This window comes from Aedes albopictus, unplaced genomic scaffold, assembly GCF_035046485.1.
Source record: "Aedes albopictus strain Foshan unplaced genomic scaffold, AalbF5 HiC_scaffold_176, whole genome shotgun sequence".
NCBI lineage: Eukaryota > Metazoa > Arthropoda > Insecta > Diptera > Culicidae > Aedes > Aedes albopictus.
In genome coordinates, this window is record NW_026916954.1 from 34,246 (window position 1) to 50,000 (window position 15,755).

At 46.6% G+C, this 15,755-nt stretch overlaps 1 protein-coding gene across 1 annotated transcript; it reads right to left on the minus strand.

The window, feature by feature from the left end:
* Nucleotides 1-249: 249 nt before the first annotated feature.
* On the minus strand, nucleotides 250-4,566 carry LOC134284478 (uncharacterized protein K02A2.6-like). The gene has a single exon (XM_062843365.1). It carries the CDS (start codon nucleotides 4,564-4,566, stop codon nucleotides 250-252), a length of 4,317 nt encoding a protein of 1,438 aa, XP_062699349.1.
* Nucleotides 4,567-15,755: the final 11,189 nt, after the last annotated feature.

The following is a 15,755-nucleotide window of genomic DNA, read 5'->3' on the forward strand; positions in this document are numbered from 1 at the left end:
TGGACTCTATTTCCATTATATTGTGAGCATAAATCTTTTACTACTACATCAAATTTGTATAGATCGTTGTTATATTTCAAACAATCTTTATTTAAACTTATTATGAGTGTTCTGTACGAGAGCTAGTAATGGAATGCAATCAGAGGAATGAATTTTCACAGTTGCTTGTTTGGTTGCTAACTGTCGCTTGGTTGCCATGGACTGCTCCGATGCTACCACTGGGTTGCTGGTGTTAACATCTCCCCCTTCTTATTTCCGGAATACCCAGTATGGTTCGAATCTGGACGGAATCTTTATGGACCTCTGTGGACGGGTTCGAACTTCCAATGTAGGCGAAATGTTGGATGTCCCTGTTTCACTTGCTTCCATTTCTGGAGGGTCAGGCTCAAAGCTGATCGACATATCCTCATGGGTATCTTGCAAATTAACAGTAACAGGGTTGGCTTGTTCCTCGACTTCAACGTCCATATCCTGAATGGCAGCTTGACATGGATTCAACTCCTCTTGATTTGCAGTTGGCATAGTTTGCAGTCCAAACATATCGATTAGAATGCTCAGTGGTGATTCATTGGATTTGTTGGTCATCTTACACGGTGTTTCACGAAATTTCAACTGATTGGCATGGGATCGTATGAGCTTCCGTCGACCGTGGTTGTTCTCAAGCAGCACGTTGTAATTAACACGTCCGATGGATTCAATGATGATTCCTGCTGACCATTTCCATTTATTGGCAGTAAAAACCTTGGCGTAGACAGCATCTCCTGCCTTGAACGAACGTGGAACAGTTCCATGCTTCTTGTTGAATCGTTGATTCTGTTGTTCATTTCGGTTTGCGGGTTCCCGACGTCGAGGATGAAGAAGATTCAGTATGGTCCTCATTTTACGGCCGATCATCAGTTCAGCTGGCGATTTTCCTTGCAGCGTGCGACTTGGAGTTGACCGATAAGTTTGAAGAAATACCTGCAGTGTGTTGGCGATCTTCTCCCCCTCGTTAATCTTCAGTAGTGACCTCTTCAAGGTGTCCACGAATCTCTCTGCTTGGCCGTTGGACTGTGGGTGGTACGGCGCTGTTCGAAGGTGCTGGATTCCATTCGCTCTACAGAACTCTGCAAACTGCTCCGACGTGAACTGCGATCCGTTGTCTGACACCACAGTAGCTGGAACTCCGAACCGGGAAAACAATTCGTTCAGGAATTTGGTGACACATGACGTAGTTGGAGATCGAACTATCTTGACTTCAGGCCATTTGGAATGTGAATCGACGACAACCAGAAAGTATTGATCGAAAAACGGTCCGGCGAAGTCAATATGGATTCGCTCCCACGGATGAGCGGTTTGTGGCCATGATTGCAGGGGAACCTTCCTTGGTGTCTTCGAATGAGAGGCACAATTGTTGCATTTCTTGACGAAGTCCTCTATGGCGTTGTCTATTTTCGGCCAGAAAACGTGACTACGAGCGATGGCTTTCATTTTTTCCATACCTGAGTGACCTCGGTGTAGATCCTTCAGAATGCGGTGGCGTAAGCTGGCTGGTATTACCAGGCGATCCGTCATCATGATACATCCTTTCACGACTGTAAGTGCTTCACGGTACGAATAGAATTGCCGAACTCGTTCATCTTCGATATTTGCTGCGCTTGATGGCCATCCATCCTGATTGAAACGAATTACTTGCTGCAAAACTGGACACTTGGAGGTACGTTGTTGAACCATTTCGAAGGTTATTGGCAAAACTCCCACAGCTTCGTCCAACGGAACTTGAATGTCCTCTTCCAACTGAACAGCAGCAATGATGAAATCCTCATCCGGTTTCGTATGGTTGGTGATCAGGCGTGATAACACATCAGCATAGCCGAACTGGGTTGTTGAAACGTATTCAATATCGAAGTCGTAGCACAGCAAAGTTAATGCCCATCTTTGCAAACGGTTCGCTGTATGCAAAGGTATTCCTTTCTTTGAACCAAAAATCCTCAGCAGTGGTTGATGGTCGGTTTGAAGCTTGAATTTTCGTCCAAGGATCATGCGGTGAAATTTGGTAACCGCGAAAATCAATGCCAAGCCTTCTTTTTCTATTTGACTGTAACCAACTTCAGCTTGAGTCAAAGTACGGGAAGCGTGAGCGATTGCCTTCAAGTTTCCATCAGGGAATCGATGCATAGCGACTGCTCCAATACCCGATTTTGATGCGTCTGCAGCGATGATGATTTCCAGTTTGGGATCGTAGTGCGTTAGTAGTAGATTTGACTTCAAAATGTCCTTAATCTTCTCAAATGCATGTTGGCACGTTGGAGACCAATTGAATGGAACATCCTTCTTCAGAAGCGCATCGAGGGGTCGTCTAAATTGATGCATTCTCGGCACAAACTTTGAATAGAAGTTCACAGCGCCCAGAAAAGAACGTAGACTGGTGATATCGGTTGGCGCAGGCATCTTGACGATGGCTTCAATCTTCGATGGATCCGGGCGTAAACCATCTTCATCAACGATATGGCCCAGATGTTTGATTTGGTGTTGAAGAATACTGCATTTCTCTTCACGAAGATGAAACCCGTACTCCTCCAAACGCTTCAAAAGTGCTTGAAGACGCTGATGATGCTCTTCTTCGGTTTCGCTGAACACGATGATATCGTCCAGGAAAGATTCGACGCCGTCGAGGTCTGCTATCATTCCGTTCATCAACTGCTGAAAAGCTCCAGGGGCTGACTTTACACCTGGTGCCAGTCTGTTGAAACGATAGAGTCCACGATGAGTGTTGATGGTCAAGAGTTCTTTGGAAGCATCGTCCACTTCCACTTGAAGATACGCGTCCGACAAATCGATGATACTGAAGAACTTGCATCCGTTCAGCTTGGTGAAGATGTCGTCCGGAACCAGTAACGGGTAGTTGTTTGCTTCCAAAGCTGCGTTCAATCCAGTAGAATAATCAGCACAAATTCGTATCTTTCCATTCGGCTTCTTCACTGTGACGATTGATGCGGCCCATTGCGAAAAATCCACGGGTGTGATTATCTTGGACTGCTCCAAACGATCTAGTTCGGCATCGACCTTCGCTACGGATGTGAAAGGGACTGGACGTTTTGGCTTGAAAACTGGACGTGATTCTGGTTTCAAGTATAGCTTGACCTTTGTCTTCCTACAGTGTCCGAGCGTCTCTTTGAAAACGTTTGGAAAAGCTTCCTTGTAAAACTGGATCGGTGATTGCGCTGAACGTACCTGATTGCAGATTGATGAAAGAGGTTTGGACCACAGCTCAAATAATTCAATCCAATCGAGACCAAACAAATTGAGACTTGGATGGGTGGTCACAAAGCCGTCTTTGGTAACGCCTCCACAGGTAATTGAACAGGCTAGTTCTCCGATCATGTTGAGGGGTTTTCCTGACAGTTTCGGAGATCCAAGCTTCTTCCAGGTTTGCTTCGAAATGATGGAGATGTCCGATGCTGTGTCGAACTGAAGCTTGATCCTGACGCCGCAGATGACAACGTTCACGAACTTTCGTCTGGTTTCGCAGTTCAGTTGATTTACTGCAAAGATTCCATTCACGCTTGACTTCTTCTTTTTCTTGAACTTCTTGCCCCCGGAATTGGGTTTCGCCGAAACGCAGTTGCAGTAACCTTCCTTGTGCCCTACCTTCTTGCAGGATTTACAGGTATGATTTGTGAAAGGGCATTCACGGACGAAGTGCATACCACCGCACTGCCAGCATGGTGTCCTCGGAACGCTTGACTGCTTGCTATCCTTCCACGGCTGGGCTTGAGTAGATGGATTCGATTGCTGCTGCTTCTGTTTGACTGTACAGACTGCTGATGTAATCGATGGCTTCTGCTCAATCAAAGCGGTATCATGCTTCAAGTTCTGCAACCGTTGGCATTCGTTGATGAGGGTGTCCAACTTGCATTCACCTTCTCCTTCGGATTCCAGTTTGGAGAGTAATCTGGTTCGGATATCAGCTTCTTTCGACGACCGTAGACCGCAGATGAAAATGAGAGACTTGAATTGATCGGCTGTGATACGGTTCAACTCAAAATCTTCACACCGCCGGTTGACTGTCGCCGCATAGGTCACGTAGTCCTCTTCAGCCCGCTTCGTGAGTTGGAAACATTGATACCTTTTGCTGAACAAACTGGTTCTCATTCCGAACAGCTGCTTCAACTTGGAAACTGTGTCCGCAAACGAAAAATCCCGGTAATGTTTCGGCAACAGGAAGTTCACATACTTGTCGTGTACGCTGACGCTAAGGCTTCTGAGCAGGAGACGGACTTTCGCTGAATCATCCAGATTGACACCATCCTTCAGGAAAAGATCCACATACTTCTGGTACCACCGGTCGAAAACCAATCCATTCTCGGGGTCGTAACAAAACTCACGGATGTTGGACGCTAGAGTCTCAATGATGAACTCGGGACTGCTCGCCGGCCTGGCTGGTGTTCCTTGATTGTTGAAACGCTCCATCATAGCCATGAGTCGTGCATTTTGTTCCGCCATCTGTTGATTTTGCTGCAGTATGAGCCGGAAAACGTCTTGATGTTCCATGCTTCCTGAAGGTTGGCTGTCCGCTGAAGACATTCTTCGTTTCTTCCGAGAGTCCAGGGTGGATTCTTTAAATCTCGTCGCCAAAAGTGTTATATTTCAAACAATCTTTATTTAAACTTATTATGAGTGTTCTGTACGAGAGCTAGTAATGGAATGCAATCAGAGGAATGAATTTTCACAGTTGCTTGTTTGGTTGCTAACTGTCGCTTGGTTGCCATGGACTGCTCCGATGCTACCACTGGGTTGCTGGTGTTAACAATCGTCACTATGGGTGTCGACTACGCGTGAATCAACCCGCAAATTTAATCGCTATCGTTAGATGTGTGCTTTGACATTAAATCGATTTAGTGTCTTCTACACTTACTTGATACTTGATGGACTACAACTCGTAGCGGTGAGTCTACGCCGAATGAAACATTCGCCTCCACTGGTCTCGGTCCTGGGCCAATAGCTTCCAGTCACCGTGAACCCGGCCTACCATAAATCCGATAGTCCCTTCCTGGTTCTCAGCTGAATATGGTTTTATATAATAGCTTGTCTTCTACAATAATTTCGCAAATTACAGCAAAAGGTTTCTTGCAGTTGCGCACATCTATTTACGATGACAATTAAATTTGCGGGCTGATTTTTTTCCGGAACATAGGATGCTTAACACGCACTGTAAAGTACTTCACTTCAAGTGTCGGTCCAAAGTCTTAAAGTATCGATATGTTTTAATAACACAAAATTTACCTATATTTTGTAAAGTCCGCCACTTAAGGGGGCTGGCCATAGTAATTTGTTTGACAATATGTTTCAATATTGATTGTTAGACTAGTATATTTACATATACATTTTTGTTTTTCCTTAATGTTAATATACATTTGAAATTATGGTCAAATTAGTAGATTATAATCATATTTATGTGCCTCAATTACATGTACTGTTAAATTTATATTGAACTCCTGACCATTCCTGTACCAAAATCCTATTCCCCTTTCTATTTTCGAGGGCGTCGGTGAGTCGCTGGCATCTCGATAAATAGTTATCCCTTCCCTACTATCCCGTCCTATCCACATAACGTGTTTCTTATCGTTCCAGAGAGCGATCAATGGCGCTTAAGCCTAGGCTTGTTAGCCAGGACACAGTGAAAATGCCTGTGCCCCATCCCGGAATCAAAAAGGCCCATGGAGTGACAAAATTTCTTAGCTATGTCACTCCCAACGTTGGTGTTCAAATATACTAAAACACTTTCACTCACTCCAACACATCTACATGATTTACTCAAATACACTTACACAATCTGAATCTTGTCGCATCACTCGCTTATAGTGATTCCCAAATCATCCCATTCCAAATATCCAACTCCTTGGCGCCTATGGGAGTGTCGGTGAGTCGCTGACCTCTTGTAAAATAGGTGTCATATCATCACATCCTTTCCTATCCTCGTAACGGAGAAGATGGGCGTGGCCGGCAATGGAAGTTCTCATGTATTTTTTACTTCAACCTCTGATTGGATAGCTGTTCCTTCCCAAATAGCATTCCATAAGCAATTAGAATAGGAGTATTAAAGTTTTAACATGACAACTTTCAGTATGCAATCTACGAATTACTCCGTTACCACGCAACGCAACGCAACGCAACGCAACGATCCACCGTAGACTTCTAGTGTAATGCCGTCAGTGAAGCCGACGATCTCCATCCCCACCGGGAACTGCAACCTCAACGTACATGGCATTCCATAACACCGGACCCAGGATGGAACCTTGCGGGACTCCTGAGGTTATGTGAAAGCACTTCTAACGCACCTCTGTGTCGTAAACTAGTACTCGATTTTGAAAGTAACTTCTGATAATCTTGTACAGGTACCCGGAAATCCCCAGACGCAGAAGCGCATCGGCAATCACCGCCCAACTGGCGCTATTGAACGCGTTCCTTACATCCAGCGTATCTACTGCACAGTAGCGAATCCTCCTCCTCTTAGGCTGGAGCGCTTCCTCAGCGGTTTTTGTAATCGACATAAGATAGCGTCTACAGAGCCAGCCTAGGGCTGCAAATCTCTTAAATAAAGATAATAATAATAATAAGCGTCTACAGTCGCCCTCCCCTTCCGGAAGCCGAATTGGTTGCTCGAGAGACCACTTACACCCTCAGTTTCGAGCACCTTTCCCGCCGTGTCGATCAAGCATATTGGTCTATATGCCGGGTGCTTTCCCCGCCTTTGGCAGTAGTGCCAGGCCCTACCGCTCGCAAACCTCTGCGAAAACTCCCTCGTTCAGGCATTTCTGCATAACAGACGTGAACATCCCGGGAGCCTCTGCACTAGCTACTCTCAAGGCCAAGCTTGGAACTCCATCCGAACCTAGGGCCTCACTTACGCTAAGGGACTTTGCTATCCCCGCAAGTTCCTCATCACCAGTCCCAGTTCGCAGATGTCCTACGAAAGGAGGCCAAGGACTAGGATCATGACGCGGAAAAACCCCTCGAACATCTCTGGAGACAGCTCTGTAGCAGCCATTACACCTCTTATCCTGTAGATATCACCCCACGGATTCGCACTCTGACAGAGTCCCACAAAGCAGGCCTTTTGGCTTGCCCTTATATATCTCAGTCTTCAGCGCGACTTTGGCAGCGGCGAACATCACCTGCCGTTCGTTTCGCTCTTTCTCAGTTCATGCTCACTACATACGCCGCTTAGCCGGTACGCAGGGCAGGCGCGGTGCAGGTCCCCAATCGCTTGAGTCCACCAGCAAGCCGGTGGTCTCCCATTTCTAGGGTTGACTCGCCTAGGCATGGTCGCATCCCACGCACGCGAGAGCACCGCTATCAGCTCGTCGCCGTATAAGCAAGTAGGTTTCGTTCACGGTGGAGCGCCTCCCTAAATACCCCTTCGTCGAAGCATGATGTCTTCACCTGTGAGGGCTTAACCTCTTCCTCTACCCGCTGCCTACTATTGTTGTATTCGATAGTGTAGCGAACCGCCAGGTGATCGCCGTGAGTGTATATATCGTCTACCCTCATGTTAGAACTACTTGTTAGACCACGACTACAAAAGGTAACGTCGATGATCGACTCCGCTCCGTTCCGACTAAAGGTACTCTCGGTACCGACAGTCAGATCGACATCAAGCAGACCCCGCTTGTTCGTAAAACGGCTACCCAAGTCCCAGGCATTGAAGTCACCCGCTATCACCGCCGGCCTTCGCCCTATTATCACGGTCGTCATACAATCCAGCATCTGCTTAAACTGCTCGATTGACCACCTCGGAGGCGCACATCACCTAGGAAGCATCCATTAAGTACGTCACGCGCAGAGGGGGGAGCGGGGTTCTGGAAAGTGTGACAAGCAATGCATTATATTTACGAAAAACCCGTACGAAGCGGGGAAGGAGGGGGGTTTGAAAATTTATAAATTTTGCGTGACGTATTTGATGCAAGCCCCCTACATAAGAAGCCCCGTTTACTTTGGCGACCACGAAGCCGTCGTTGGTGGTGGACTCCAACTCCAGGATGGGGTATCACCGCCATTTTTCCGGACCCATCCACGACCCAATTGTCGATACCGGCTATTACTCGGTATGGAACCGGGAAGATAACGATAACTGCCTGACAAACCAGTTGCTATGCTGCGTCACAGTGGATCAGGTTCAGCACTGTGATTTGTCAGCTGCGGCTCTTCTGAAGGGTGGGCACCTTGAACCTCCCTTTGTTGTTGTTCGCGGATTTCCCTGAACAAATCACACACGTGGGTGGGCTCGTGCAGCCTTGTGTCTTAAGAGCTTCGTCGCCGCATCGCCTGCACTTGTGTCCTGGATTTTTGTTCCACTACTCGATATTTCCTTGAGTCGATGGCCCCTTCAATATCGACTCATGGAGGTTTTACTGTATCTGAAGCAAGAATCCGGTGGCTCGTGCAAGGTCAGTTGGCATATTGACCAGTACACTTTAAGCTTCCCTAGTTTATCGGAGCTATTACCGTCCATCACGGGTAGCTATACCAAGACTGCTCGTGTTCCTGCCAGCCCCTTCCATAGCCAAACGGCTGCGGTGGCTACCTGCACCTCGCACTATTACCGCAGTGTCGTGGCGAGCTCTTCCGCTTCAGTGACCTCGTCTAGATTTTTCACGTTCAGAGTCGCCTCTGCTGTAAGAGCCCTCATCTTGACCCCTTCCCCAAGGACCTCTTCCGCTAGACTTTTGTGGGCGGTACCCCTGCGTTTCTTGTCGCACTTGAATTCTAGGATCATCTCACCCGAACGTCTAAAACTTCGCACGTCGGCTTCCAGATCCACGAGCTTGATCGCTCAAGACGTCCGAGTACTAAGACTGTTCGGTCTTGATAACGAGCGCGTCGCCTTTCACGTGCTTGTCACTGCTCTTCTACGCCTTCTTAGTTTGGCGTCCCTGATTTTCTCGACTTGCGGTATTTTCTTCTTCTTCTTTTTCCGCTCGTCTTTCGTCCAAGGGGGATCCCCCTTGGTTCGCTCTACTCTGTGGTGTCTGAGGGTCTATCAACGGTCGCAACCCCCTGTTCCCTTCCATCCGGGACGGGCCAGCCTTTTTATACCCACCCTTCCCAGCTTTCTGGGATGCCTAGCTGGGGTCAGACTTGCTAGCATTACTGCCGACCTTCGCGGTATGTATTCGCCTGGCTTTGCAGGCACACCGCCAGACAGCTCCCCACCTGACGGCTGCCTAGCCCACTTCTGCAAGTGCTTATCACGAGCAATCGCATCCACCACACCTTTTGCACTATCTGCGAAAGTGAAGGGCTTCGTCTGGGTAGACTTCCTATTCTTTTCTTCCACAGGTTCCACCGCTGCTGCAGTGTTCACGAGCCTCACGTGTTCCTGCTTGGCATCGTCCATCGATTTACGAAGCCGCAACAGGGCCGTTTTTAGGTCCTTACTAATATTGGACTTCGTGGACGCAAAGTCGATGATCTTGCCACGCTGCTGCTCAGCTACCTCGATTGCGGGCAGTCCTTGTCTTTTTTGGTTGATGGCCCTCAACAACCAAACTCCGTCCAATATCTCTCTCGGCAGGCTATCCGGGGAATGGATCGGAGCACCCACGCTGGAGCTGCGTGCGCAGCTTCCAGCTTCTGACTCATCGCTTCTCCTTAACTGAGACCTAGCCAACCCACTTCTTGTGAAGAAGTTAGCCTCGCTGATACCGACATCGCTCGATTTCTGTTTTTTTTTTAATTGACTCATTTTGGATCCCACGAGTAGCACGGGAAAAGAGATCCACCAGGCCAGAGCCCTGAATTAACGCGGTAAGGGACGAAGTACGTGGGGTGTCCAGATACCCCACAGGCTCCGTTAACGGTCGAGGGTCTTCTTCACCCCCTCGATCACTCATTCCTCGGCACGGGTCGCTTGGAACCTTGAATTGGGGTTAGTAGTCCTATTCTTAGCCCTAGTGGGAGAGTAACCTCCGCCGTCATGTATCTCACCGACATCTTTTCGCCCAGTGCCCCTCGAACTAGTGCCTTTGTAGAGGGTGTTATTCTCGGATTCCTTCATCTTCAGCACTAGCATGATCTCTTCGGTCCTGGTGCGCCGGATGCTCTTTACATTCGCGCCCAGCAGTGAGAGACGATTTTCGCCCCTTTTAAGTGTAGAATTAGCATAAGTTAAAATACACAAAAATAAAAACAAAAAAAAAAAGATTTTCGCCCCGCGTGGCCCTCCGATTGGCGGAGCTTCAGCAGACCTTGTCTGCGATCCTTGCTGATGTTGCTCCACCCACTCATGTAAACGATCAGCTCGTCCAGCTGCTCGGCGACTAACGGCGGCTTTGGAAGCCCACTCCTGTTGCCGGTCAACGCCCGCGTGAGGTTTACGCCATTTATCCAGGCGCTGCATCGCGTCGTACTCCTTCTGCTACTTACTCGCTGGGAAGTACTCCAGCTTCCACCCTTACCCCTCGTAGGGACGATCTCGCCAATCCGCCTCGCGCTAATGGGTCGCTCCCTCTGCGACACCGCTCTCGCTTGGTTTGTATTTTTAGTATTCATGGCTGTTGGGTTACCCCTTAGAGCCGCTATCCCTTTCTGCCAATGGAACAATCACCAATAACTCTTGGATATCTATGCATAGAGGGAGTCCACCCGAGGATTGACACAGGCCCTCATGGGGAGTGAGCTCAGAGCCGGATCAGCGCTAATCAGGAGTGTTATTGTATGGCTTCGTGATCGTGCGACTAGTGTCGCCAAGCATTTAGTCGCATCGTGCTGAGGAGCGTGTGTTTGATTCCCACAACAGCTGTCAGGAAAAGTTTTCGGCTGTGCCACTGGGCGTTGCATGCTAGTCCGTTGTCTTGTGTCGTGCTTCCTTCAAAAAGCGAATAGCTCACTGGAAGCATTAAAACGTGTCCGTATTATCCGTATTACCCAGTTAGTACACCCAGTGAATACAGGTCAGGAACGTACAAGGCCTCACGACGGTTTCATGGAGCGGAAGGCGGCGCCGATATAACCCCTTCCAACGTTTCAGGTCAGTGTCACCCGTCCTGAGAAAGCCGTCGCTATCAGGTCGCCTGTGCATGGTTACCTAAGCATGTACCATATCCGCTACCAATTTGACCCTTAGGGGCGATTTCTTCACCCAGGCTTAAGCGTTAAACCAGGTTTAACTGTATGGGTAAGCCTGGCTTACCGATTAAGCCGAGGTGAAGAAATTGGCCCTTAGAGGCTATGGCATTTTGAAAGCTGTGCGGTGCCTTGTCGCTTGTACAGAGTTGCTTCCGGATGTGTGAGATTTCAGAACCAACCGCTGAACCCCACCACGCCTAGGCTTACTCCACTTGAGCTACCAGGGAACCCGTTGCTCGGTCACCTCGCTGGCGCCAAAGGTGGTAAGTCTTACAATAAGTATGTATGTTAGGGGACCAATTTATTTCCGCTAAAGTCAATGAGTCAAATCTTAAAGTATCGTTTCGCAAAAAAATATGCACAGTATTGTCCTCCGTCGTACATACATCGCAAACCGTGTCCCATAATGAAGCTTATTGGTCACTGTCAGTTTGCTCGTTAGTGTTTTGACATCTTCACATTTTGCTCTCATATGGGCACATATTCTATGTAGCTAGGCAGTGCGTCCATCCGAATTCCAAAGTACGTAATGAACGGAGACGTATGAGAATCAGGTCACTGCGTCGTCGCTGCTCATCATTCGGAAGAAATATGACCGGACAGCGTAATACTGTTGTTAGTTGCGTGTGATGACAATACCCGGTACCCGGTCCGGTATGGCTCCGCACAATGATAATGACCATCACCGTCGTCGCTCGGTCATGTCATATGCCAACACGATGAGAAATCATCTCTCGTGATGAAATTGTTGAGATTTCTTTCTGTTTCGCTCGGTATTTTTGTGTTGCTTGTTTCGCGGTGAGCCGGCAGTCATCTCATTTAACAAATTGGATTGTTTTGATTGCGGCTAATAAAGCCTCGCCCAAAACGGTTCATCTGCGAAGCACAATGATTTACACGCGACAGGTCATTGCTTACTCCGGTCCGTAATTAAGAGACAACCAATTAAGTTAGAAGTTGCGAGCAGCTTAACGCATATAAATTACGTGAAATGCTGGAAAGTTCGTTTCGTTATCTTGACCATAGCCAGTGAGCAATAATGGAGCGACCCTTCATCACTGCGGCCTAAACTGGAACACGATTGAAAACTAATTGTGCAGCTTAACCGAAGCGATATTGTAGCGCATTGTATAGCAACATCGTTCTTGGTTCGACCCAGTTTGAAATAGGCGCCTCTCTACATTGTCCGGAATCCGACCGAGGGCAGCAAAGTAACTCCCCTTGCCGGGGCTGTTCCTGCGTTCGTTCAAACAACAGTCCCAGTGACAAACAACCTAATTTCCTCTCATGCTGAGCATGCCCTTTTTGCTACAGCTGGGTCCCGGACCAAGCACACCTCCGACCGGTGGTAGGTACGGCCAAGCCAGGCCAAGCCAACCTAGCAGGAGCAGGATTCTAACAAAACCATGTTTATGGTCACGCAAAATTTATCTCGTTCACTTTCACCCATGGCGAATAAATCACCCGTCCAGTGGGCTGGTTGAAGGTGTAGGTACGTTGTTGGTCGGTCGGATAGATGTTTCCCAACTTGCTGTTTTCGTCGTCGTCGTTACCGGAGAACTGTTTTTTCGGGGGGTGTCCCCCGAACCGATGTATTTCGTAAATAGAATCCATGTTTTCATCGCATCCTGCATGCGCAGCTAGGACTCTAGGATCCGAGGCATGCTAGCATCTAAATTTGTTCGTTTTGTATAAGGTTTTAATAACTAAGATAATAATGGTAGGTATCGTTGTTTTTTGGCTAACGGTATCAATGGTAGAAGATTATATTTTAAATATGACTATCATTGGGTACCCACCGAATGAAAACTAAAGGTCTCCCTTTTCATGTGGTGCTAAGAGCAAAATAATCTACCGGGAGGTATTTTCGTTTAAACATTTTAGGTAAACATGGGTATTTCTTGGAAATTTGTTTTAGAAATTAAAAAAAACGTTCTAGACCCCACGATAGATCATTTCCATCTTAGCACAAAATGAAAGAGGATGCACGTAAACTTTCATTTGGTGGGCGACTTTGCAGTACTACGGTAGTACGACAATTGTAGAATCTCCTAAAAGAATTCTGAATGAATTCCTGAAGGAATCTTAGGATAATCTCTAAAACAATCGTTGGAGCATTCACACGGCAGTTTCTGAAGAAATCCCTTGATCAATTTTCAGAATTTCTGAAGGCTTTTATAAAGGAATCCCTTCAGAACATTTCTGATAAAAATCCTAGAGGAATCCTGATGAAATCCATGATTAACTTCCCGACGGATTTCTCGAGAAAAAAAAATCTTCGGATATATTCCTGAAGGAATCGCAAGACAAATTTCTGTAGGAATTTCTTTCCTAAGACTCCTTGAAGGAACTTCATTGAAAAAAAAATACAGATATTCCTGAAGGCTTCCGTGGATAAGTTCTTGGATGTATCCTTGAAAAAAAATGATGGAAGCATTTCTGATCGCTGCAGAAATTCCTGAAAGAATCCCTGGATAGATCCCTGGGAGAATTTCTGAAGAAGCTTTTGGAGGATTCTCTGGAGGAATTTCTGGAGGAATCACAGAAGAAACCTTTGGAGGAATCCCTGGAGGAGCTACTGGAGGAATCTTTTGAGAAATTCCTTAAAGAATCCTTGAATGAATCCCAGAAGGAATCCCTGGATGAATTTAAGAAAGAATCCCTGGAGGAACTCCTGGAGGAATCCCTAGAAGAATCACTGGAAGAATCTCTGGAGGAATTCATGGAGGAATCCCTGCAGGAATTCCTGGAGATATTCCTAACGGTACTCCTGAAGAAATCCCTTGGCAAATCCCCGCAGTAGTTCCTGAAAGATTTCTTGGAGGAATTCTTGAATGAATTTCTGAAGGAATGCCTGGAGGAATTCCTGGAGGAAAGGTATTCCTGAAGAAAACCCAGGAGGAATTCCTGAAGAAATCCCAGGAGGAATTCCTGAAGCAATGCCAGACGGAATTCCTGAAGAAATCTCATGATAAACTCCTGAAGGAAGCCTATGAGAAATTCTTGAATGAATCCCAGGAGGAATTCGTGAAAAATGATAAATCTCGCAAAATCCGGGGGGATAGCTTTCGGTTTAGCTTTAGCATAAAAGTATAACTAACGTAGTTGCTGTTCAGAATACGACTGAGCTCAGCTCATCGCGGTCGGTATTTATTCATCTTCTTCACATATTCAGGCCAAACATTTCAATAGGTCCTATCTGCAGAAGAGAGGCTCTCTTTGTTCACTTTCTCTTTCAATTATTGCAATGTAATGGTACACATTTAAACTATTTTTGCAGTAAAAATCAAAAGACGATTGTTTTGAACATCGTTCAATGCGAGGAGACAATCTTAATACAAATAAATAGCTGAGATATTAACGAAAGAGAGGGAAACCAAAGAGAGCCTCTCTTCTGCAGATTGGACCTTTAGACATGTTTGGCCTGATATACATATACGAGCACATGCACTACCTTGATAGCGCATCAAATGACAGAAGGTAACACACTGATATTAAAATAGATAATTATAGGTTAATTCAACAGACTAATTCATCTTAGTTATTTTAATTCAGAACACGTCCCTAAAGGACATAACATCTTCTTCACCCTTCGAAAGTTCAACGTTAATCAACACTTTAAAATTTGAATGAACATTAATTCATTTTTGCACCTTATCACTACGCAAAATATACATAATTCGGATCAGTTTTGTTAAATCGAGTGCGCTTCGATCGCCTCAAAGTGACGGGTGATGCCACGACCAATCTCTTCTTCCGCTTTGTACTGGGTGGCTCCGCTGGACACGTTTCGAGTTCATCACAATCGACCGACAACGGTACGGTGCTAGGCCCAGCCATGTCACGAGAGCTCGGCACTGGGAGCATCACGTTGGGTCGCTCCGAATGATCCGGATCAGTATACGGTCGTATTTGAGTGCGATGCGCTGTTGTTCGCACGCTTCCAATTGCCACATTCACCTGTATCCATGTCGTCATCTTCGCTGTCTGATTTGTCAGCCCTAAGCCGGTTGAAAAGTCCACTAATACTGGTATCTCCATCTTTCTTAACGCCATTTTCTGTGTTCCAGTCCTCAATAAATTGCACAGAGTCTCTTTTCAAATTCTTCAATTTGAAACATTTGCGCTTCAAATGACCTTTTGAACCACAGAATTCACAAAACCTATCTTCAACAAACTCTTTTTGTTTAGAAGACCCTTTGTTCCAACCTATTTACTTTTGCCGAATATATGGCCGTTGTCCCTGATGGTTCTGGTAGCCTAAACGACTTTTCACCGGACCCCGCTGATTAGTGTTAATAGAGGATTCTGAGGCCAAACGAAACGTTTCCTCAAGCTTTTTAAAAGCTGAACCCGCTGGACCACGCTGGCGGAGGGAGGATATTTGTCCATAAGAATCATTTGTACCCATTTTTCTTGCATTGCTGGCCGCCATCTCCCAAGTGACCACCAGTTTTTCAGCGTTTTGCAAGGAAAAATTTTCCTCACTCAGCAATTTTGTCTGTAGCGCTTTATCTTTAACCCCTGCAATAATTCGATCAAGAATGGCCTTCTCCTTAAAGTTTTCAAATGAACAAAATTCCGCCTGTAATTTTACAGAGAGCACAAAATCTTCTATCGTCTCATCGGGTTGTTGCACGCGATGA

Coding starts and splice junctions, on each gene's coding strand:
- LOC134284478 (XM_062843365.1), bottom strand. CDS start 4,566: ATGTCTTCAGCGGACAGCCAACCTTCAGGAAGCATGGAACATCAAGAC.